Source organism: Petromyzon marinus, unplaced genomic scaffold, assembly GCF_048934315.1.
Source record: "Petromyzon marinus isolate PM22_M1 ecotype Great Lakes invasive population unplaced genomic scaffold, UKy_Petmar_22M1.pri1.0 PM_Scaffold_24, whole genome shotgun sequence".
Taxonomy (NCBI): Eukaryota; Metazoa; Chordata; class Hyperoartia; order Petromyzontiformes; family Petromyzontidae; genus Petromyzon; species Petromyzon marinus.
The window spans coordinates 1,044,492-1,070,557 of NW_027423213.1; the positions used below are offsets into that span (position 1 = coordinate 1,044,492).

Genomic DNA, 26,066 nt, shown 5'->3' on the forward strand with positions numbered 1-26,066 from the left:
GCATTGATCTGCCTCTAATTGTAGCTGTAGCAGATAGAAGGCTTCAGGAAGTACGTGGTAAAAATAGATGTAAATTAATGTGGGAGCCAGAGGACATGCCTGTCGCACCCGAAGGTGTAGAGGGAATGGCTCCGACTCCCGGCCATGCAGTTTTACCCAGGCGGCAAATAATATGAAATCCTGCAGTCACAAACGCTGTAAGTGAAAATAAGTAATGTAATAATAGGAAGGTGATATTTTAAAAAAATTGTGTATTTGAACGTGAGTTCACACAATAACAAAGAAGATATTTTAACGTGAGTTGACACAAGAATGAATATGAAAGCAATGGGCAAGTTATGAGGAAAACATATTAGGTGTACGATTTGTATGGTGTGTATGGCATTGTGACAAATGCAACATTTATGAAAATGTTTTTAGCTACGTGATGTAACAGGTGAGCTGCCAGACCATTGAAAATCACCCCCTGCCCCGCAACCCTCCGCATTCCCCCTGCCACCCCTCCCCCACGAGCCCCAACATCGATTCCCTACACAACATTCATAAATACAGTTACACATCATCGGAATCACCACGCTCATCAGAATCTCGGAGCCGCGTTCACCCTTGGCTTCGTGTGGGGTTCACAGAGAGAAAGCTCCCCGCTCATTGTCGTCTCAGTCAGGCTCAGAGTCGGTGCCGGTGACAGGAGCTCTTGAGGTGAAATGCACCGGGCTGCTGTGCGAGTCGTGCGTGGGGCAGCTCCATCTGTTGCAGCGCCAGCGTCGCCTCTCCGCTTAAATCTACAAACGCAGGCCTTCTCTGGGAGTCCATTTGCTCCTCAGCTCCTGCTTCCCCTCCTCACTGAAGTCATTGCACTCCACCCTGCAGCACAGAGAGAGGCTCACGCTGACACGGGTTCACACGGAGACTCGGGCAGCTCCGCACCGTTCGAGACCCATGCAGCCCACAACAACCACTCTGGATTAAGGTCTCCTCATGCTATTAGAGCTGCTTCACCATACTTTACCACGCGGGTCAGTGCAGGTCTGTGATGGCAGAGACTGCAGATCTAGGATCGTAGAATAGTTCAAGGGTGGATTGTGCTGCACACTGCAGTCTGTTGCCCGCAACTTAGCTCTGCTGCCTATAACGCCTGTGGTTATGTGCGGTGGTTTATCTGATGACGGTTGCTTGTGTTGCAATCGAAACGTTTATTATATTATTATTTGATTTTATTTTCTACGTGACTTTACCGAAAGAACCAAAGAGAATATTAAATGGACTGGAATACACTCCACTACCCACCCCACACTTCTGGCAATGGCTCTCATAGCACACAAACATGCTATCAAGGTCTATTGCCCAAAACGTTGTCTTTTCAATGTTTTATTCTGCTAAGGCAACAGTGTTAATGACGAATCAAAGTTGTTTTGTCTGTAGCAACAATCAGAGCGCGTATGAGACACGAGCAGCATAACTTACCTGAGCTCCCTCAATGCTTTGTTGGTGATTATGATGTCATGGAGAGCTGGGATCGATTTGTCCTTCAGTGAGCAGCCTATCAGACTACAGGGAAAGAAGAGGAACTGAGTGGGGTGAAACTGGAAAATAAAGCGTGTACACACCCACAAGAAATGGAGAGCAACTCAACATCTTTTAGTACAATAAGGGTGGAAATCTCGTATAATCAGCTAAACAGAGGGAGGGAGTAATCATTTCGTACCAAGGAACGCAACCCTATTTGTCTATTAATTGTTTAATGCGGCTGTCCAAAACGGCATTTTACAGGAACGTAACCCACCGCATTTGGCGAGGTCTGCCTCTGCAATATATTGTATTAAGCATCACGCTGGTCTATGAAAGGCCACTAGATACAGGCAGAGGAGCCAGAATCTAAATCTGAATATTTATTAATAGAAAATCCGAAAATCTATAAAGCTCTTTTCACAGATGTCCACGCTAGCCATCACAAGGCAAAGGCTGGTTTAAACTGTATATTGGGCAAGGTTAAAATAATGTTTAAATGTATAGGGCTGGCGTATAAGAGCCATTGGTGACTTTATGTCTTTAATAACGGTCAGGTTGTGGTGTTATCTAATGTAAAGTTTGGGTGGGCAATTAATGCCAAGATTGCAGCCATTCATGATATTACATTCTTAATTGTAATCCATGACGTTAAACACAGACGACCATCGATTATATGCAAAGAGTGCCTATCTGGCTTCCAACATCCAGTGAAACCGGTAAAACCACTCAAAAGGCTGTACCAGTCCGGCGATCGGCGCCATGTGCGTGACAAAACAAGTAGCTATCCTTTATTTCAGTGTCAAATAATATATACAGTACATCACACGCTACATACAACTTAAACAATGAAAATACTGCACGCATATACTTTTTTCATGACTAATAACTAGTCATAGAAACAGTAAATATACAGTGCGATTTGGCGAAAATTGCGTGCAATTCGGCGTTTGCCAGAGCACTGATCTGAAGGCTGCATCAGTCTGACGATTGTCAAACACAAGATGTTGTTGTCAAACACAAGTTGTGGTTGTCAAACACAAGTTGTGGTTGTCAAACACAGGTTGTTGTCAAACAGAAGTCGTTGTCCTCAAACACAAGTCCTTGTCAAACACAAGTTGTTGTCAAACACAAGTCGTTGTTGTCAAACACAAGTTGTCAAACACAAGTCATTGTTGTCAAACACAAGTTGTTGTCAAACACAAGTTGTGGTTGTCAAACACAGGTTGTTGTCAAACAGAAGTCGTTGTCCTCAAACACAAGTCCTTGTCAAACACAAGTAGTTGTCAAACACAAGTCGTTGTTGTCAAACACAAGTCGTTGTTGTCAAACACAAGTTGTTGAACACGAGCGTCGTACGCACATCACTGCATGCAGAGTCATCGATATTGGAGTGGTGAGTGCGGTACAGTAAATGGTAACTTTTTACAGCAGGATATTTATTTAGTTTATTTGTATATTTATTTAAGCGATTTTCATATCGTAAGCTATTTAAAATATTAAATATATACAGAGCACCTATAAACATAATCGTATTCAAGAACCTGCAAAAATAAGTTGTTTTAAATAATGACGCAATTATCTGGTGTTATTGAAAATCCAGCACCCCCTTCCTCCCGATGCTGCTTGATAATCGATGATCTACTGTATTAACATAATATAGTTTGAAACAATATTATTGGCTAGAGTCGGTAGTGACAATTGTAATTGTATTATTATTTAAGTGGTTAGAAGCGTTGTCATAAGTGTGGTTAATAACTTAATTGATGAGTGCATAAAAAAGAAAGTTATAATAGATGTTAAAACACAACATTATGCTACTAGCTTCTTTGCCCATCCTAGGACGGAAGCTGTAATATTTATGAACAAAAATGAGCAGAGTATAATTGTATATTGTGTTAATTGAATGGCAGTGAATAGTGCACAAAAGTATGCCATAAAACACATTCCTGCGGAGGGAGCTGGTAGGAACGTTGGCTTGCTCGGTCAATGGCCAGGGTCAACGGCGTCGTGGTGTATTCCGCAAATATGCCCGACTGTGAGGGCGGGCACAAGCCGACATGAGTAGGTTAAACGTTGAGTTTTATAAGGGCACCACGGGGTGACCCCCTCCCCGCCCAGCCCCACCCTCCCTCCCTCCCTCCCCAGCCCCACCCTCCCTCCCTCTTGTTTTCTTTAACGATCAGAAGAAACAGAAAGATGCTCGGTCTTTCGGCACTTTGCTTCGTTCATCATGTCGTCTTTTTTGTCTTTTTTGTTTACTTATGTGCCCCTTTTTTAAATAAAAGATATAACAGGGATTTACCGTGTAACATTAATCCCATTGTATGCTACTGTGTTCATAAACACCAGCAAAACAAAAATTCAGCCTTAAAACCCCATCACCAGATCCCCTGCATTCGTCACATTACGCAAAGCGCCCTCGGTAGCCCAATGCATCGAGAAAGATGCGACACCCCCCGTCAACTGAGCGTACCGAAATTCCAGCCAAATTCTGGCAGAAACCAGGGCCTTGAAGATGCGGCAGTGGCTCGGGAAACCGCTTCCTTCAATTGCGCATTTCCTGGCCCTATAGATGGCCAGTTTGGCGTTGTTCATGATGAAGTTCGTCAACCCCTCGATATCCTTGGTACCCTCGTGCCCCCTATATCCAAACATAAGAATTGTGGGTGAGAAATGAAGATTGAATTTCAGTAGAATATTTCGTAACAGCTTATAGAGTGAGTCTAGGCTTTTGCAGCGTACGTATTGATACGCCACTCTTTCGAGCTCACCACAGAATCCGCATTCAGGATGTGTCTGTGAAAAGTGTCAGGAATGTGTTTCGTGGTCACAGTCCCATGGGCAATGCTCCAGCCAAGATCACCGTGGCGCTTGTATGATGGATTTGAGTAAAACAGCTCCCAATGAGGCCTCAAGCGATCACTGCAGGGCATCGTGTCCCTCCAAGCGTAGCCTTTACGTGACATTATTTGTTGGTGGAAATCGACCATTTGGGCCTACAGCTTTTTCCGGTCTACACCTGAGAAGCACCCCTCCTGGCCATTCCCCGATGTGTGCCCCCCGTGCTGCTGTGAGGAAGAGAGGTGAGTGTGCTCCCGTGCTGGGACGACATTCAGTTTTGGTGGCACTGGACCACCGCCGGCTGACTCGTCGCCAACACTCACAGCAGGCGCGCTTCCCACTGCTGTTGAGAAGGACCTTCATACCTCATTCACAAGTTTTGCAGCGAGTCTCACTGAGTGCATCTTGTTCATTGCAGTTATCTCGGTAAAGAGAAGCCACTGCCCCTCCATGCCTGGTTTCACTAAATCGCCCACCCTCGTGAGACGTGCGTCCACCATGCGTTTTTCCATGGCAGGGCCCACAAGAGAGGGTAGTGCCATGTTGGGGTTCTGTAACAGTGGCTCGTGAGCGAATTCTGATGCTGACTGGGGTGTATTCAGTCGAGCGGTGACAAGGGAACCCCAGGTATGTAGGATACTCCTGTAGAAGTGGGGAATCTGTGCGAGTGGAATACCTTCAATGTCCATAAAGAAGAGCTGCTTGCTGCACTGAAGGCCGAGGTCATTCAGAAAAAAAGATGCTGTGGAACACCACATGGGTGATGGGGCCGTGTAGAGAAAGCTCTGTATGGCTTGTAGACGAAAGGTAGAGAGTTGGCTCCGTACACACACCAGACCTTGCCCGCCCTCCCGCAGTGGCAAGGCCAAGATACCAGCAGCCACACGGTGCTTCCTCTGCGACCAGAAGAAGGCAGCTATCATTCTTTGAAGTTTTGCTATCAGGTATGCGGATGGAGTGAGGGAAAAGAAGCGGTGCTACAAGGTGGATGCAACCAACTGGTTCACCATCAGGGTTTCCCCTCTAAACGTGAGAGACTTGCACAGGTGCCCCCATGGCTCCAGTCGTTTCCTCACCTTCTCTTCCAGGAAATCCCAATTTTCCTGCAGTGGTTTTTCTCCTGGCCCCAGGAGTACGCCGAGATGGTGCAGACGCTCTTTGCTCCACGTTATTGTTTTGGCCAACTCAGGGAACCGCGCTTCGTCCCACTTCCCAACAAGCAGCCCACTGCACTTCTCACAGTTCATCCTGGAGGAGGCCGCACACGGGGAGGAAACCTCTTGGCACTCGTGCAGCCGTTCGATGTCGTCAAAACTCAGTAAGAAGAGAACGTCATCGTCATACGCTGTGAGGGTCACTGTCATACTGGGCTCCTTTAGAGTCAATCCGGTGAGTTGGCGTCGGAGTAAATGCAGAAAAGGCTCCACGACGAGGGTGTAGAGCTGTCCTGACATAGGACAGCCTTGAATGATACCTCTTCTGAAATCTATAGGAGCAATTAGTCCGCCATTAACTTTAACCAGACACTGGGCCATGTTGTACAGCAGACTAATCAATCCTATGAAGCGGGTCCCAAAACCAAACGCTTTCAGAGTGCCAAGAAGATACTGGTGATCAACCCTGTCAAAGGCTTTCTCTTGATCAAGGGAGAGAAAGGCAAGTGGAAAGTTCAAATGCTCCGACAGACTGATCAAATCTCTGACCAGGAAAATCCCATCATGGATGGTCCTCCCTGGAACAGTGTATGCCTGATCATCAGCAATAATCTTAGCCAACACCCTCTTAAGCCTTGCAGATGCAGCTTTCGCGAGAATCTTATAGTCCGTGCTCAGCACTGAGAGTGGACGCCAATTTTTAAGGTGTCTGAGGTCGCCCTTTTTCGGAATCAGTGTGAGCACGGCTCTCCTCCAGGACTGAGGCATCATGTTGGTCTCCACTGCTTCATCCAGCACAGCTTTGTAGTCTTTACGTATGGCGTGCCAAAAATGGTGATAAAACTCCCCTGTCAGCCCATCAATCCCTGGGGATTTGTTCCTGGCCAGGGCACTCACTGCCATGTCCAGGTCGCGTTGTTCGACCTCTTCTTCTAGAAGGTCCCTGTCTTCTTCACTCAAAGTAGGCAGGTCCTTCCAGATTTCATTCTGGGCCACTGTGGATATATGCTCTGGAGAGAAGAGATTTTCATAGCACTGTGCTATTGTTGTAGCTATCTGATTATTGTTTGAAACAAGGACCCCCTTGTCATCAAATAAATGCTCCATGGCTTTGCGTCTACCATTCTGCTTCCCCAATGAGAAGAAAAGTGTCGAGCTGGAGTCTATATCAAGGGTATCTTTAAAACGAGAGCGTTCAAATGCCCCTTTTGCCTTTTCTTTCTGCAACCCTTTTAGACATTCTAGGGTTTCCACATATTCCTGCAGCAGGCCTGGATCGTCCCCAATCTTCCGCCTTTGCTCTAAAATATGGACCCTGTTCTCCAGCTCACAAATTTATCGGTCAATATTTGTTGTGTTTCCCCAGGCGTACAACTGACACAGTTTTTTGATGTGTACTTTCCCTATGTTCCACCATTGTGCTAAGCTATTAAACCGATCTTTATTTCTCTGCCACTGTACCCAGAAGACCCCAAAAAGACCAGTGAAGGTGGGTGTCTTGCAAAAGGGCATTATTGAAATGCCAGTATGCCGATCCCCTTGGGACCCCTCGTATTTTCATTTCAAGTAGTATTAGGCGATGATCGGCCAGTGGTGCCGCCTGAATACTGGACGACACTTTACTATTTTCAAGGTCTTTTGAGATGTGACAGTGTTCTGTCAGCTCGGGTTCTCGTAAAGGTGAAACCTCGCTGCTTTGGATGTTGCGTCCGCCACACATCTACAAGACTGTACATGTGGACACATGCCGCAAGGTATTCAGGACACCGCTTTTACACAGCTCGGTGCCAGTGCGGTCGAGGACATCGAGTGTACAGTTGAAATCTCCTCCCAAAATCACAGTCGTCATTCGGGATGTTTTTGAGATGGTCCTGTAACTCATTGAAAAAAATAAGTTTTTCCGCATCATTGATGGGGGTATAGATGTTTATGAGGTGGACAGAAATGTCATCAAGTTTGATCGTTACGTCGAGGGCTCTTCCTGGTACCACCTCAACCTGGTTAACTATAGTGGGTGTAAACCCTGGTGCAAATAACGTTGCAACTCCTGAAGAATAATGAGTAAGGTGACTGAAAAACAAATCACCTTTCCATTCTGTTTCCCATTTATCATCCTCGCTGGTTGTAAGATGCGTCTCCTGCACAAAGAGCACTGATGCCTTGTGTTCTTTTGCGAGAAAACGCGCAAAGTGTCTCTTGAGTGGACCTCTACACCCATTTATATTAATTGCAGCTATCCGCAGCATTAAGTGTCCACGTAGTTATTTGCCTCAGGAAATACCTGATCCTCTTCCTTTCCTTCCCAGATGATGACTTTCCATGTCTCTTGAAATCCTGTTCAACATGGAATAGGGAGGCTATAATTGCCTCCACATTTCGCCACCTTGACAGAGCTGCAGTCACTCGTTCTTCTGAGCCATGGACTTCATCTAAAAAGGTCCATAGCTCTGACTGTGAGAATATTGGTGCCCCTTCAGTCAGCTCAGCAGATGTCAGGTTCACTGAACTCCCTGTGCTGAGGGTTTCTTCAAATTCCTCTTCTTGGCTTCCCCCCTGAGCCCCCAGGCTTTGAGGATTTTCAGTCGTCGTGGTATCCTTCGTCGATGCTTTATTGGGTGATGCCACTTGCCCCTCCACTGATTGGCCCTCCATCATCCTCGTCCTGGTCACCCCGCGTAGTTTGGGCAGTTGGGTCCTGTTTGGGCTCCTCCGTGCTCTTGGCCGCTCGCGTTTCCTGGCAGCCCTCGGCCGCCTCACTGGGCGCGTCGTCGAGGTCTGAAATGTGGCCCTCTTCACTTGTTTCCTCCGTCACTGCACAGATTGCGTTTTCCCCCGCTTCTATTTCAGGCTCCAGATTTTCTTCAGGCGTCCTGCGCTTGAGCTTGGTTCCTGCATGGGGCTTCTTCCCTGTGCGTGTCCCACCTCTAGGGGCATCTGGGATGGTGAAGACCCCGTCCTTGCCACCAGTGCTCTCCGCATCTCCCCCAGGCGTTGGTGCGATGTCAGACTCCAACCCTGGGAGATCTTTAAAGGGACTGACCTCATCCCCACTTGGCTCTGGAGACAACGAAGCTGAATCCTCCATAAATTTCCTCTTCAGAGGTCCGGCTGTCAATGATGGCTGGGTGGCTGGCTGAGCTTCAGTCTCCACGGAAGTAGCTGCTGTTGGAGTGGGGTCTACCGCCATCTCGGGTGATCTCCGTGGTGAGGGACCCTCTCCTGAGTCACTTGTTGGGTGTGCTTCTTTAGCACCATTTTCCACCGTTGCCTCACTGTTGGATTGGGCATTTGCTGTCTTTGGGCAGTGTTTTTAATATACCCCTCTGCTTTGCATAGGTTGCATTTTAGCACGTCCCTGCAGTAAAACATCCTATGGGCCCTTCCTCCATGCATGACCACAAAGGAGCCCTCCTCAAGCTGCCCATTGGGCACCAGCATGTAGACCTGTCTTCTAAAAGACAAGACATGCCACGAGGAAGGATTTTTGAGGCCCAAAGGCACACGCTGTAGGTTGGAAGTCAGCGTGCCCAACTTAGCCAGGTTATCTTGGATGTCTTTATCGGGAATGTAGGGGGAGGGGGGGGGGCGTTGGATATGATTACACGTACTGATGGCGATGACAGTGGCTCTAAGGTGAGGTGCCAATTGTCAACCGTCAGCCCCTTCTCCATGGCGGCATTTGCCACCTTTTCGGACTCCATGAAGAAAACCATCCTTCCGCTCACCTTGGAGGCATACTTTATCGAGCCTCCAGGCACAATGGCGCTCAGCGCTTCCACGTAGACTTCGAGCGGGACATCGGTGGAAGCCGGGCAGCGGATCCCAGCCTCGCGTGGAGGCTTCAGCTGCGGCTGCTGTGGGCGCTTTGCAGGCCCCAGAGACCGGCCTTGCGTAGGCGCGGTAGCTTTCGCGTACGATGTTGCGGGTCGAGTGGACATCTTCACTCGTGTGAGATGTCACACACAACCACTAAAGCAAACCTCTCTATTTTCTAAAGCCAAGAAAAAAATTAACAAAATAACAACAAGAAACGAAAAAATTTATATAAAAATGTATATAAAGATGGTCAAACCTGTGTTATGACCACCTTCTCTTAATTACTATTACTGCTGTCCACCCAAAGCTCCCCTGGAGAGGGTAAAATTACTTAAGCACACCAATAAAAATAAATGTAAACACGCTCGTAGCACAAAACAAGAGGGGTCTAAAGGGGATGTTAGCACTGCACTCACACCGGCCGGTGTGGTACAGTGCTAACACGTGTGTGTAACACGTGGAAGCACACGAGACAAAGGAACGGAAAAAAACACGAAAAACCACAAAATTCTAAAATTGCTTGAGGAACAAAGGAACTCAAAATCGAAATAAAAACAAAGAAAAGCGTGAGTATGAAATCAACTATTAAATAAAAGGAGGATTGTGCGGATAACAAAGACACCTGTACACTGCAGAGAGCGCAGCCGCGCCCTGAACAGTGAAAACAGAAAAGAACAAAGAAAGAAGGACGAAGGAAGTCTAAACAAACAAACAATCTGATCACAAATTGTGTATAAAGCGAGACACTTACTGTTGATGAAATTACATCCCAAAAAAAGGTGAGAAAAATAAAGTTTTAGAGGTAAGGCCAGGAGCTTCGGGTGAAACACGTCTCTCGCCCCACCCTCCCCGCCCAGCCCCACCCTCCCCGCCCAGCCCCACCCTCCCCGCCCAGCCCCACCCTCCCCGCCCAGCCCCACCCTCCCCGCCCAGCCCCACCCTCCCCGCCCAGCCCCACCCTCCCCGCCCAGCCCCACCCTCCCCGCCCAGCCCCACCCTCCCCGCCCAGCCCCACCCTCCCCGCCCAGCCCCACCCTCCCCGCCCAGCCCCACCCTCCCCGCCCAGCCCCACCCTCCCCGCCCAGCCCCACCCTCCCCGCCCAGCCCCACCCTCCCCGCCCAGCCCCACCCTCCCCGCCCAGCCCCACCCTCCCCGCCCAGCCCCACCCTCCCCGCCCAGCCCCACCCTCCCCGCCCAGCCCCACCCTCCCCGCCCAGCCCCACCCTCCCCGCCCAGCCCCACCCTCCCCGCCCAGCCCCACCCTCCCCGCCCAGCCCCACCCTCCCCGCCCAGCCCCACCCTCCCCGCCCAGCCCCACCCTCCCCGCCCAGCCCCACCCTCCCCGCCAAACCCCACCCTCCCCGCCCAGCCCCACCCTCCCCGCCCAGCCCCACCCTCCCCGCCCAGCCCCACCCTCCCCGCCCAGCCCCACCCTCCCCGCCCAGCCCCACCCTCCCCGCCCAGCCCCACCCTCCCCGCCCAGCCCCACCCTCCCCGCCCAGCCCCACCCTCCCCGCCCAGCCCCACCCTCCCCGCCCAGCCCCACCCTCCCCGCCCAGCCCCACCCTCCCCGCCCAGCCCCACCCTCCCGGCCCAGCCCCACCCTCCCGGCCCAGCCCCACCCTCCCGGCCCAGCCCCACCCTCCCGGCCCAGCCCCACCCTCCCGGCCCAGCCCCACCCTCCCGGCCCAGCCCCACCCTCCCGGCCCAGCCCCACCCTCCCGGCCCAGCCCCACCCTCCCGGCCCAGCCCCACCCTCCCGGCCCAGCCCCACCCTCCCGGCCCAGCCCCACCCTCCCGGCCCAGCCCCACCCTCCCGGCCCAGCCCCACCCTCCCGGCCCAGCCCCACCCTCCCGGCCCAGCCCCACCCTCCCGGCCCAGCCCCACCCTCCCGGCCCAGCCCCACCCTCCCCGCCCAGCCCCACCCTCCCCGCCCAGCCCCACCCTCCCCGCCCAGCCCCACCCTCCCCGCCCAGCCCCACCCTCCCCGCCCAGCCCCACCCTCCCCGCCCAGCCCCACCCTCCCCGCCCAGCCCCACCCTCCCCGCCCAGCCCCACCCTCCCCGCCCAGCCCAGCCCCACCCTCCCCGCCCAGCCCAGCCCCACCCAGCCCTTCCCCACTCAGCCCCTCACCACCCTCCCCTCTCCACCCAGCCCCACCCCTCCCATTTTTGGATGCACGACGGACAGACGGAAACAATAATCCCCTGTTGGCTGGTGTAACCAGAGGTTCCTACCAGTAACACTTCACTGCATTTCACTGTAGCACTGTATATAACTGACCTTAAATTGGTTCTAATTCACTGCTCTCTTTTGCTTTCGGTTGCTGGGGTTCCAATAAATTGGATTGCAGTACAATATCTGGAAAATCACCGAGAAATGTCTATTTAACCAAAATGTAGAAGCATAAATTAGACTTACCTTTTGTTTAAAGTGCTGAAGAAAAAAATAAAGACCCCAAATCCACTTTGAGCTGCGTATAATTTATCATAAAATTCACTTTAAAAAAAGAAACGTCTAATTTAAAGTGAATTTGCGAAAAATATATATATTTCCGCTCGACCTTCTAAATGACGGGGGGTGCGGCATGTGGAGTGAAGTCACGCGCACGACGCAACTCCCTCATCAATAATCATGAGCGGATGACGTCACTCCACATGGAGCTTCCCCCCTCATCAATAATCATGAGGTGATGATGTCACTCATGTGGACCACGCCCCCCCACTCCCTCGTTAATAATCAAGAGCGGATGACGTCATTCTACATGGAGCTCCCCACCATCAATAATCATGAGTGGATGACGTCACTCATGTGGACCCCGCCCCTACTCCCTCAATAATCATGAGCGGATGACGTCACTCCACATGGAGCTCCCCCCCCCCGTCACTTTCTGTAAAGAAACGTCTGCGTAGAGTTATTTATTTGGTTAACTTTCAATAAAGAAACGTCAAATTTAAAGCGAATCTGCGTTAAAAAAAATTCCGCTCGACCTGCGTGAGTGTAAAAATCCACCTGCTCATGATCATTTTATTATTAATGACGGGGGGGGGGGGGGGGTGCGGCACGCGGAGTGACGTCACGCGCGTTACGCACATTTCTGGGCTATTATAGTAGTAATACTGTGTTTTGTGTCCGTATATGTGTGTGTATATATATTTGTTTAGGTGTACTTATATAAATATGTGTGCATCAGGACATTACTCACAATAACGTCTCCAAACTCCCTTCTCTCCTAAACATCCCGTCCGCTATAAGCTGGAGTCCGCTGTCTCCGATCTTGTTGTAACTCAGCCTAAACCCGGGTGGACGGGAGAAGGGACAGCGCTGACTCACTGAGCCCACGGGAACCGCGGAGTCAAACACGCGGTGAGTGAGGGACACTCACAATGGCGGTGCACGTGACCAGAGCACACACAGCAAAGATGCTCATTGTTTAATGCTTCTGTGTTAGACATTTTATATATAATAGGTGACATTCACAAATATCAGTTTACTCACAATCATACATTCAATTATACTACACTGTACCTTTATAATATGAAAAATGTTTGCATTTATATAAACACAAAGTTGCAACAGAGGATCACACACAAGTGAAGTACATTTTCATCGCAGAACACAGGGAGATGTTTACAATTAATATATCTGATACAATATGTTGTGAAAATGAATATTGCTTTAGCCTATGTGTTAAATTAAAGAAATGTGTTTAAGGTTACAGTAAAACACTTTTAAAGTGGACTCGATTAAGCAGGACATTTGGGTAAGCCCGCCTCCTGTAAATGGTTTAACATGAAATAATCATTTATGGTAATTAAATTTGAGATTTCGATTTAAAGCTTTCGTGACTGCAATGATTCATCTTCTTTGGTTCTTTCGGTAAAGTCACGTAGAATGATAATAAAATAATAAATTGATAAAATAACACAATAATATTCTCACGACGTTTCGGCCACAACACAAGCGGCCTTCATCAGGTGAAGGGGGCGAGACTGTCTGGTAGGACAGCGCTGGAGTGAAAGAGCCACGTTCAGATACGGCCTTTAAGCTGTGTGAGAGGAACAAAGCGCCTTGACAAAGGAATTAGCATATAATTTAGCATTGAAATGGCTGAATGATTAGCTTGTGACTGGTCACAGAAATAGCTATGTTAAAAGTTAAAGCATACACACCCGCAGAGGCACCCATTGTTAAAGGGATTAAGTAAGCATCTGTATGGGTAGCTTTCCTGTAGACAGAGTGGCTCGTTGAACCATCATGTCTTCTTTTAATTAAGACATCCAAAAAGGGTAGTTTGCCATCTTTTTCGACCTCCATGGTAAATCTGATGGCTGGGTGTATGGAATTGATGTGGTCGCGGAATTGAAACCGGATTCCCACCACCATCCATCCCAGAAGAACTCCCTCATCAAGACTCTATACCATAGAGCCCAATGCATTTCCGACCAGGAACACATTACCAGTGAACTCAAGCACGTACACCAGGCTCTCAGGGTTAATGGCTACTCCGACTACACAATCTGCAAAGCCATCACTCCAGTCATGAAGAAGGATCCTCTTGTGGAGCCACTCAAAACCATCACCTTACCCTACATTGCAGGGGTCACTAAAAAGATCTCCAAAATCCTGAACAAACACAAGATCCAGGTCCGATTCAACACAGTACATAAAATCCGTGATTTAGTTCCATCTGTGAAAGATGCTGTTCCAGACATACAGTACCCGGGCGTTTACAAACTAAAGTGCCTCTGTGGTAGTAGCTGCATTGGAGAAACCAAAAGACATATCTCGGACCGCATCCGCGAACACAAAGCAGACTTGAAACACGGTAGGACGAACTCCTCTGCCGTGGCAGATCACTGTTATAATTCAGTGGGCTCACATGACATTGACTTCTCCAAGACGGAGGTTCTTTGCAAACCAACCGGCTACCATGAGAGATTCGTTCATGAGGCCATTCACATATACAAGCACAGAGACAATTTCAACCGAGAAGATGGATTCAGGCTTAGTAACCACTGGAAAGATTTAATTTTGATTTGGAAAGATGTTTTAAATCATTTCTGTTCTTAATTAATTGTATTTTTACGATGACCTTCAGACCGCAGCTCTTTCGCCAGCATTGCCTCTTAATACCTCTCACACCACGGTTAATGGTATAGTTTTACAATATGGAGCATACTAGGGCCTCGCAGCTGTCTCTCTCCCCCTCCTCTGTTCCGACCATGGACGAACTCGTCCGTCTGAACGGGGCCCGTAGCTATCCGTGGTGCTGAAATTTGAGGGTAAGAATCCACCCATTTTTTCGCCATATAGCATTGTGATATATAACGACTTATTGTTGGTAGCTTAGCTGATTGGAGAATATAGAGTTTATTGATAACATGAAGGTAATTTATATTTTAGTTTTTATTGGTTCACTATATAGTACTGTGAATAGCTCAGATGTGTAGTCATTTCTGTGACCAGTCACTAGCTAATCACTCAGTTGTTTCAATGCTGGATTCGCCTAGTTATTTCAATGCTAAATTCTCCTGTTTGATTTGTACTAAGGGCCTCGATGAATGTGTATGCTCTGACTTTAACGTAGCTATTTCTGCAGCAGGTACAAGCTCTATTTCTGCAGCAGGTACAAGCTAATCACTCACCTATCACAATGCTAAATTCTATGCTAATTCCATTGTCAAGATGTGTATGCCTTAACTTAGCTATTTCAATGCTAAATTCTATGCTAATCCCTTTAACAATGGGTGCCTCTGCGGGTGTGTATGCTTTAACTTTTAACATAGCTATTTCTGTGACCAGTCACAAGCTAATCATTCAGCCATTTCAATGCTAAATTATATGCTAATTCCTTTGTCAAGGCGCTTTGTTCCTCTCACACAGCTTAAAGGCCGTATCTGAACGTGGCTCTTTCACTCCAGCGCTGTCCTACCAGACAGTCTCGCCCCCTTCACCTGATGAAGGCCGCTTGTGTTGTGGCCGAAACGTCGTGAGAATATTATTGTGTTATTTTATTTTATCAATTTATTATTTTATTATAATTCTACGTGACTTTACCGAAAGAACCAAAGAAGATAAATTTGAGATGTCTCTATATTTTGCTTCCCTGCCCTCTACTGCCTACAGTTCATGGTGGACTCTCATACAGGCTCTATCCAGGCTGAATTCTGATTCAGTTTGGTGCATTCTGCATGATTTTGGCGTAGACAAAGATATTGCTCAGCCTTGCCATGTAGAGACAGCAAGATTGTATATTGACATTTAAATGTTTTCTTCACGACGCGTTGCACCAACAATTAGCACAGTTAGGGCACAGAGCACAAGTGAGAAACGAACAGCAGAGCTTACCTGAGAATCTTCAAACCTGTGTTGAGGATGACACTGAGAGAGGAACCCGACTTGTCTGTCAGTGGACAGCGACGCAGGCTGCAGGGAGAGAAGAGACTGTTCGTGGGGGTAGAGGGGATAGGTGGAGGGTCTGGGCAGAGAGTGGGAGATGGTGAGGGGTGGTGGTGGTTGATGGGACAGTGGTTGAGGGTCGTGTTTGTGGACACGGTGCACAAATGAACCTCATGTCAACTTTAATAGGAGCTTGCAAATAGCAACTGCAGTTTCGGTTTTTGGGTTGAATGTGATGTGTGAATGTTTACTTTGTGTATATTTGCGTTTGTCCATCTCTATGCGTGTTTGTGCTTGTGTATCTTAGTGTATGTGTAGTGGGTTCACGGGACACGGAAATGGTGGAGTAGAGGCAGCACTGTTTATTCAAGCTTGGCAAGGGTTACACTGGAAGGGGTAATGGCCCCTTCACCCGTATACACGCTGGGACACCCCCTAGGCTATCTGGCCTAATTCCTGTCCTCCCAGTTCCTCCGCTACAGGTGCTAGAGGAGGCTATCTGACCTGGCCCTGGTCATGGCATAGGTCACGGCACCCCACCAACCAGACCGACCCTTAAAAGGGCTCCGGCTCTGAGGCTCTGGGGCCGCACCACTGGCTTACCCTGCCGGCCCTCAAAAGGACAGCGGTCAGGGGAGTCCCAGGGTCTATCTAGCCGGCCTTCCTTCTTCACTGGTTCTTCACTCTTGGCTCCAACACACTGCCCCAAACTCTCTAGCTCCCTGCCCTTTATACCCATACACCACTGAGGGGCGGGGCTATAGCGGACGTTGTTGTAGCCACCATGATGTGACTGTGTGTTCCCTTCCCGCAACACCCCTACATCTGCATATTTGTGTGCATGCACGTGGGAAGTAGTGGTGCAGTGGTTAGCACACTGCGCCACAAACCTGGTTCGATTGCCGCTCACGGCTAACTTCATTGATGAATATCTAAAACGGCCATGGACCTCACCTAGGTCGACTCGGCCTTAATTACTACCTGGTGTAGTAAGTAAACATCAGTTGGCTGAGTGTGGTGCTGGCCTCCCAACCCCTCATGTGCCGTTCTGGCCTTCATTAGGTGTTCCCGAACAGTATACGGCCAAAAGTCTGCTAAAAGCTCTCTGTAGAATCTCTGTGCATGTATATATAGATCAAATAATCATGATTTCTCTTCGATATTGCATCATCCTATAAGCGGTCACATTTGAAAGCGTTTCATTTAACATTTCAACACAATGTAATTGAAAGGAAACCCCCAGTGACAACTGTCTGAGCACAAGGTAACTTTGCACCTGGCCTGCATATCGGCATTTCCACTACAACTCTTCCCATATCCTCTCATTCGTAATTTCCTCAGAACTTCCTCGCATTTCCGCGTCAAATAATATATACAGTACATCATACACTACAGTAAAACCTTGGATTGTGAGCATAATTCGTTCCGGAAACGTGCTTGTAATCCAAAGCACTCTATTTTATAGCGAAATTCCCCACAAAAAATAATGGAAACTCAGATAATTCGTTCCACAACCCAAAAATATTCATATAAACATGATTAATACAAAATACTGTACCTTTACATATTTTTCTTTAAATTTAATATAAAGTAATCAAATTTATTAATTAAATTTAATCGTGGCTGGTGTGAGGGAGACGAGAGAGAGGAGAGGAGGAGGAGGGTTATTGTGTAGGACGACTTTCACTGTCACTAACGGAATCACTGCTATTTGTTGGCTCACTAGAATATTTTTCTTATTGTGCGACTTTAACAAGGAACCTATCCAATGACGCTTGCTTTTGCCTCCTTTTGAGGATTTCATTGGGGCCATTATTGCAGTACAGTTACTAAAGAACAGTCACTAAACTTGGACACAAAATAAAAAAATGTTTTACGCACACATGTGGTGCCACGGCCGCGAAGCCGCTCCGCCGAGGCCGGGCCCGCCACTGGGATGCCGCAGCAGCAAAGCCGTTCTGCGGACCCAGTGGCCGCGACGCCGCCACCTCCGAGCGACGGGGCCGACACTGCTCGTCCCTCACCAACTCCCACCTGAACACACGCATACCCCCCACGTAGAGCCCCGAGGAGAGGTCACCTGGCCGGCAGGTTTTCACCCAGAAGCCCCTCATGGGATCAAGCTTCACGGTTTCCTGCGACCAGGGAATTGGGCGACCTACCCCGAGGCTAAGGTGCACCGCGGCGCCGTGACCTGGATTGTAATTACATGGTCACGACAGGGGCTGCTGAGCCACCGCAGATAGAAAACATCCACACTCAACACGGGTCAGCAGGCAGGTCGAGGGTGGGGCAGAGTAACGAACGGCAGGGAAGATATGGGGCCCTCCTCTCCGTGTAGGACATGTGCGCTTGTTCAAAGGGGCAAAAAGCGGACGTCAGAGAGAGCACGAATCCGATTATCAAAAGAGCGGGAAATCCGGGGGCCCTGATTGGATGGGAGACCAGGTGATCGGGCAGCGCGTTGCCTTTGATGTGAGGACAATAAAAGGGGGTGAACCAGGGAGTGAGGGCAGTCGTGTTCTTCAAGGGGTCAAGATCAGAGGAGTGATCGCGCCAGCCATTGGATCGTCCGTGAGACAAGTCCCAACACAGCCAGGCCCCGTTCCCCACGAAGGTTACGTGCAGCATCGCCCTTCCATGGCTTCCTGCACATCAGAGTAGAGCCGCAAGTACGTAAGAGAGAGGTGAGTTTGGGCTTGATAACTAGGGGAGAGTAAGTGGAGCGAGAGGCAAGAGATACTGAGTCCCAGACCACCGGGGGATAGGCTATACCTGCCCTGCTGACCCACATTGACACGCGTAGTTTAGTTTGTTTATTCGCAGGGAATAAATCGTCAGTAGAGGATAAACCGTGTCGTGTGGTCTCTATGAGTGCGAAGAGGAGGGTGGGGTGGGGTGTCGTGAGTCGGATCGCTGGGGTGCACTGTATTTACACCCAACTGTTTGGTGGAGTGCCCTGTGTTTGCGCGCACGCGCGGTTGTTTACACGGCCTTTAAATCGGCTCCGGGGTATCTCCTCCAATTAGCTGTGCGCGCACGCGCGCGGGGGACGCCCCTGCCCTCTGACCCCCGACCCCGAGTCCCGCGCATGCGATTGGTGTGCGGCGTCGGGCAGGTAGCGGTGTCGGGTTTCTTGGTGCCTGGGTACTTAAGAGTGTGTGTGGACTGACCCCGGTGGCTAAGCGCCAGCCGCGGACCATGCCTCGAGCAGCAGAGGTGAGGGTAGGAGAGCCGGAGGGAAGTAACCCTCCCCCGAGTAACGAAGAGGAGAGCCTCGGATCCCCAGGGAGCGGGGAGATGGAGGGCAGCATCCCCCCCACACACACGTGGTCACAACACTATAGTAAACAGTACTGTATACACTCGCACGGATGTTGACTGTACGAGTGAGGCACGCCGACTGAGACCGAGCGTGGGAGACGATTACCCACAATCCCGCAGCGAGAGAGCGAGAAGAACCATTGGCTCAGTTGTGATCACGTGACGCTCAGCAGACAAAGCGTACACTGTACGTACTGCTCGTATTGCAAGACCTTGCTCGTTTATCAAATTAATACATATTTAAAATGTTTGCTCGTCTTGCAAAACACTCGCAGACCAAGTTACTCGCAATCCAAGGTTTTACTGTACATACAACAAATTAAACAATGAAAATACTGCACTTATATACATTTTTCATAACTAATAACTGCAGTAATAGAAAAGTGAATATACAGCGTGATCCGGCGAAAATTGCATTGCAATTCGGCGTTCGCGAGAGCACCGATCTGACGCCTGCATCAGTCTGACGAGTGTCAAACCTAAACATTAGTTGTTGCCAAACACAAGTTGTTGTCAAACACATGTTGTCGCCAAACACAAGTTGTTGTCAAACACAAGTTGTTGTCAAACACAATTTGTCAAACACAAGTTGTTGTCAAACACAAGTTGTTGTTGTCAAACACAAGTTGTTGTTGTGTAACACAAGCTTTTGTCAAACAGAAGTTGTTGTCAAACAAACACAAGTTGTTGTCAAACACAAGTTGTTGTCAAACACAAGTTATTGTTGTCAAACATAAGTTGTTATTGTCAAACACAAGTTGTTGTTGTCAAACACAAGTTGTTGTTGTCTAACACAAGTTCTTGTTGTCTAACACAAGTTGTTGTCAAACACAAGTTGTTGTCAAACACAAGTTGTTGTTGTCAAACACAAGTTTTTGTTGTCTAACACAAGTTGTTGTTGTCTAACACAAGTTGTTGTTGTCTAACACAAGTTGTTGTCAAACACAAGTTGTTGTTGTCAAACACAAGTTGTTGTTGTCAAACACAAGTTGTTGTCAAACACAAGTTGTTGAACAAGAGCGTAGTACACACATCACCCCATGCAGAGTCTTCGATTTTGGAATGGTGAGTGCGGTACAGTAAAATACTGTCATGTTTTACAGGATATTTATTTAGTTTATTTGTATATTTATTTAAGCGATTATCATATCGTTAACTATTTAAAATATTATATATATAAAGAGCACCTATAAACATGATCTTATTGAAGAATGTGCAAACATAAGCTATTTTAAATAATGACGCGATTATCTGGTGTTTTTGAAAACCCAGTAACCCCTTCCCTCCGAAGCCACTGGATAATTTAATTTATCTACTGTATTACCATAATATAGTTTCAAACAATATCATAGGTTAGAGTAGGTAATGTGACATTTGTAATTGTATTGTTATTTAATAGTGGTTAAAAGTTCTGCAATAAGTGTGTTTAATAACTTAATTGATGAGTGCATTAGTTGTTGCCAAACACAAGTTGTTGTCAAACACATGTTGTCGCCAAACACAAGTTGTTGTCAAACACAAGTTGTTGTCAAACACAATTTGTCAAACACAAGTTGTTGTCAAACACAAGTTGTTGTTGTCAAACACAAGTTGTTGTTGTGTAACACAAGCTTTTGTCAAACAGAAGTTGTTGTCAAACAAACACAAGTTGTTGTTGTCAAACACAAGTTGTTGTCAAACACAAGTTATTGTTGTCAAACATAAGTTGTTATTGTCAAACACAAGTTGTTGTTGTCAAACACAAGTTGTTGTTGTCTAACACAAGTTGTTGTCAAACACAAGTTGTTGTCAAACACAAGTTGTTGTTGTCAAACACAAGTTGTTGTTGTCTAACACAAGTTGTTGTTGTCTAACACAAGTTGTTGTCAAACACAAGTTGTTGTTGTCAAACACAAGTTGTTGTTGTCAAACACAAGTTGTTGTCAAACACAAGTTGTTGAACAAGAGCGTAGTACACACATCACCCCATGCAGAGTCTTCGATTTTGGAATGGTGAGTGCGGTACAGTAAAATACTGTCATGTTTTACAGGATATTTATTTAGTTTATTTGTATATTTATTTAAGCGATTATCATATCGTTAACTATTTAAAATATTATCTATACAGAGCACCTATAAACATGATCTTATTGAAGAATGTGCAAAAATAAGCTATTTTAAATAATGACGCGATTATCTGGTGTTTTTGAAAACCCAGTAACCCCTTCCCTCCAAAGCCACTGGATAATTTAATTTATCTACTGTATTACCATAATATAGTTTCAAACAATATCATAGGTTAGAGTAGGTAATGTGACATTTGTAATTGTATTGTTATTTAATAGTGGTTAAAAGTTCTGCAATAAGTGTGTTTAATAACTTAATTGATGAGTGCATAAAAATTAAGTTATAACAGACATTAAAATACAACATTATTATGCCATCTTTGTTTTTGTATATATTTGTTTAGGTGTACTTATATAAGTGTGTGTGCATCAGGACATTACTCACTCTAACGTCTCCAAACTCCCTTCTCTCTCCAACATCCCGTCCGCTAAAAGTCGGAGGCCGCTGTCTCCGATCTCGTTGAGAGTCAGCCTAAACCCGAGTGGACGGGAGAAGGGACAGCGCTGACTCACTGAGCCCACGGGAACCGCGGAGTCAAACACGCGGTGAGTGAGGGACACTCACAATGGTGGTGAACATGACCAGAGCGCACACGTTCATGAGCAAAGCTGCTCATTGTTTAATGCTTCTGTGTTATACATTTTATATATATAACAGGTGACATTCACAAATATCAGTTTACTCACAATCATCCATTCAATTATACTGCACTGTACCTTTATAATATGAAAAGTGTTTGCGTTTATATAAACACAGTTGCAACAGAGGATCATACACAAGTGTAGTACATTTTAATCGAGGAACACAGGGAGATGTTTACAATCAATGTATCTGCTAACAATATGTTGTGAATATGAATATTGGTTTAGCCTACGTGTTAAATTTAACAAATGTGTTGAGGTTACAGTAAAATATTTATAAAATGAACTCGATTAAGCAGGCATTTTTGTGAAACCAGCCTCCCGTAAATGTTTAAATATATTATAAGAATGTTATGGTTATTAAGTGTAGGAAATGTGAGATGTCTCTAGATTTTTCTTCCCTGCCCTCTACTGCCCACAAAGTTTTCCTGTAACCCATAGCACCTACTAATGCATGGTGGCCTCCCATCCAGGCTCTATCCAGGCTCAATTCTGATTCAGTTTGGTGCATTCTGCGTGATTTGGGCGTACACAAAGATATTGCTCAGCCTTGCCATGTAGAGACAGCAAGATTGCTGGGTTTACATTTCAATGTTTACTTCACGAAGCGTTGCACCAACAATTAGCACAGTTCGTGTACAGAGCACAAGTGAGAAACGAACAGCAGAGCTTACCCAAGATTATTCAAACCTTTGTTGGCCTTGAGGATGACACTGAGAGAGGAACCCGACTTGTCCATCAGTAAGCACCGATACAGCCTACAGGGAGAGAAGAGACGATTAGTGGGGGCAGAGAGGATGGGTGGAGGGTCTGGGCAGAGAGTGGGAGATGGTGAGGGGTGGTGAGGGGAGGTGGTGGTTGATGGGACAGTGGTTGAGGGTCGTGCTTGTGGAGATTGTGCACAAATGAACCTCGTGCAACTTTAATAGGAGCTTGCAAATAGCAACTGCTGTTTAGGTTTTTGGGTTTAATGTGATGTGTGTGAATGTCTACTACGTGTGCATTAACATTTGTCCATCTCTATGCATCTTTGTACATGTGTGTCTTAGTGTATGCATGTATGTGTGCATGCACGAGGTAAGTAGTGGTGCAGTGGTTAGCACAGTGAGCCACAAACCTGGTTCGATTGCTGCTCACGGATAACTTCATTGATAAATATCTAAAACGGCCGTGGGCCTCACCTAGGTCGACTCAGCCTTAATTAGTACCTGGTGTAGTAAGTAAACATTAGTTGTCTGAGTGTGGTGCTGGCCTCCCAACCCCTCATGTGCCGTTCTGGTCTTCATTAGGTGTTCCCTAACAGTATATGACCAAAAGTCTGCTAAAGGCTATCTGTAGAATCTCTGTGTATGTATATATAGATCAAATAATCATGATTTATTTTCGATATTGCATCATCCTATAAGCGGTCACATCTGAAAGCATTTCATTGAACATCTCATCACAATGTAATTGAAAGGAATCCCCCAGTGACAACTGTCTGAGCACAAGGTAACCTAGCACCTGGCCTGCATATCGGCATTTCCACTACAACTCTTCCCATATCCTCTCATTCCTAATTTCCTCTGAACATCCTCCAATTTCCTCGTCAAATTATATTTACATTACATTATACACTACATACAACAACTTAAACAATTACAATACTGCACGTAAATACATTTTTCATGACTAATAACTAGTCATAGAAATAGTAAATATGCAGTGCAATCCGGCAAAAATTCCGTGCAATTCGGCGTTTGCCAGAGCACCGATCTGAAGGCTGCATCAGTCCGACGATTGTCAAACACAAGTTGTTGTTGTCAAACATAAGTTGTTGTTGTCAAACACAAGTTGCTATTGTCTAACACAAGTTGTTGTCAAACACAAGTTGTCAAACACAAGTTGTCAAACACAAGTTGTTGTTGTCAAACACAAATTGTTGTTGTCAAACACAAGTTGTCGTCAAACACAAGTTGTTGTTGTTGTCAAACACAAGTTGTTGTTGTCAAACACAAGTTCTTGTCAAACACAAGTTGTTGTTGTCAAACACAAGTTGTTGTTGTCAAACACAAGTTGTTGTTGTCAAACACAAGTTCTTGTCAAACACAAGTTGTTGTTGTCAAACACAATTTGTTGTTGTCTAACACAAGTTGTTGTCAAACACAAGTTGTTGTCAAACACAAGTTGTTGTTGTCAAACACAAGTTGTTGTCAAACACAAGTTGTTGTTGTCAAACACAAGTTGTTGTTGTCAAACACAAGTTGTTGTCAAACACAAGTTGTTGAACAAGAGCGTAGTACACACATCACCCCATGCAGAGTCTTCGATTTTGGAATGGTGAGTGCGGTACAGTAAAATACTGTCATGTTTTACAGGATATTTATTTAGTTTATTTGTATATTTATTTAAGCGATTATCATATCGTTAACTATTTAAAATATTATCTATACAGAGCACCTATAAACATGATCTTATTGAAGAATGTGCAAAAATAAGCTATTTTAAATAATGACGCGATTATCTGGTGTTTTTGAAAACCCAGTAACCCCTTCCCTCCAAAGCCACTGGATAATTTAATTTATCTACTGTATTACCATAATATAGTTTCAAACAATATCATAGGTTAGAGTAGGTAATGTGACATTTGTAATTGTATTGTTATTTAATAGTGGTTAAAAGTTCTGCAATAAGTGTGTTTAATAACTTAATTGATGAGTGCATAAAAATTAAGTTATAACAGACATTAAAATACAACATTATTATGCCATCTTTGTTTTTGTATATATTTGTTTAGGTGTACTTATATAAGTGTGTGTGCATCAGGACATTACTCACTCTAACGTCTCCAAACTCCCTTCTCTCTCCAACATCCCGTCCGCTAAAAGTCGGAGGCCGCTGTCTCCGATCTCGTTGAGAGTCAGCCTAAACCCGAGTGGACGGGAGAAGGGACAGCGCTGACTCACTGAGCCCACGGGAACCACGGAGTCAAACACGCGGTGAGTGAGGGACACTCACAATGGTGGTGAACATGACCAGAGCGCACACGTTCATGAGCAAAGCTGCTCATTGTTTAATGCTTCTGTGTTATACATTTTATATATATAACAGGTGACATTCACAAATATCAGTTTACTCACAATCATCCATTCAATTATACTGCACTGTACCTTTATAATATGAAAAGTGTTTGCGTTTATATAAACACAGTTGCAACAGAGGATCACACACAAGTGTAGTACATTTTAATCGAGGAACACAGGGAGATGTTTACAATCAATGTATCTGCTAACAATATGTTGTGAATATGAATATTGGTTTAGCCTACGTGTTAAATTTAACAAATGTGTTGAGGTTACAGTAAAATATTTATAAAATGAACTCGATTAAGCAGGCATTTTTGTGAAACCAGCCTCCCGTAAATGTTTAAATATATTATAAGAATGTTATGGTTATTAAGTGTAGGAAATGTGAGATGTCTCTAGATTTTTCTTCCCTGCCCTCTACTGCCCACAAAGTTTTCCTGTAACCCATAGCACCTACTAATGCATGGTGGCCTCCCATCCAGGCTCTATCCAGGCTCAATTCTGATTCAGTTTGGTGCATTCTGCGTGATTTGGGCGTACACAAAGATATTGCTCAGCCTTGCCATGTAGAGACAGCAAGATTGCTGGGTTTACATTTCAATGTTTACTTCACGAAGCGTTGCACCAACAATTAGCACAGTTCGTGTACAGAGCACAAGTGAGAAACGAACAGCAGAGCTTACCCAAGATTCTTCAAACCTTTGTTGGCCTTGAGGATGACACTGAGAGAGGAACCCGACTTGTCCATCAGTAAGCACCGATACAGCCTACAGGGAGAGAAGAGACGATTAGTGGGGGCAGAGAGGATGGGTGGAGGGTCTGGGCAGAGAGTGGGAGATGGTGAGGGGTGGTGAGGTGAGGTGGTGGTTGATGGGACAGTGGTTGAGGGTCGTGCTTGTGGAGATTGTGCACAAATGAACCTCGTGGCAACTTTAATAGGAGCTTGCAAATAGCAACTGCTGTTTAGGTTTTTGTTTTTGGGTTTAATGTGATGTGTGTGAATGTCTACTACGTGTGCATTAACATTTGTCCATCTCTATGCATCTTTGTACATGTGTGTCTTAGTGTATGCATGTATGTGTGCATGCACGAGGTAAGTAGTGGTGCAGTGGTTAGCACAGTGAGCCACAAACCTGGTTCGATTGCTGCTCACGGATAACTTCATTGATAAATATCTAAAACGGCCGTGGGCCTCACCTAGGTCGA

The 26,066-nt window shown here is 46.5% G+C and overlaps 1 protein-coding gene across 4 annotated transcripts in view; it reads right to left on the reverse strand.

The window, feature by feature from the left end:
• Positions 1-234: 234 nt before the first annotated feature.
• The window catches only part of LOC142922999 (ribonuclease inhibitor-like), a 35,594-nt gene continuing 9,762 nt past the window's right edge, over positions 235-26,066 (reverse strand). The window contains exons 4-11 of one of the 4 annotated variants that reach the window (XM_076063930.1): positions 25,544-25,627; positions 24,613-24,699; positions 22,470-22,553; positions 21,539-21,625; positions 15,674-15,751; positions 12,528-12,614; positions 1,465-1,548; positions 235-864 (exon numbers count right to left, since the gene is read on the reverse strand). In XM_076063930.1, coding sequence (XP_075920045.1) covers positions 783-864; positions 1,465-1,548; positions 12,528-12,614; positions 15,674-15,751; positions 21,539-21,625; positions 22,470-22,553; positions 24,613-24,699; positions 25,544-25,627 — 673 coding nt within the window. In that variant the 3' untranslated portion in view covers positions 235-782. The other 3 variants (XM_076063933.1, XM_076063934.1, XM_076063932.1) reach the window with 3 other exon arrangements.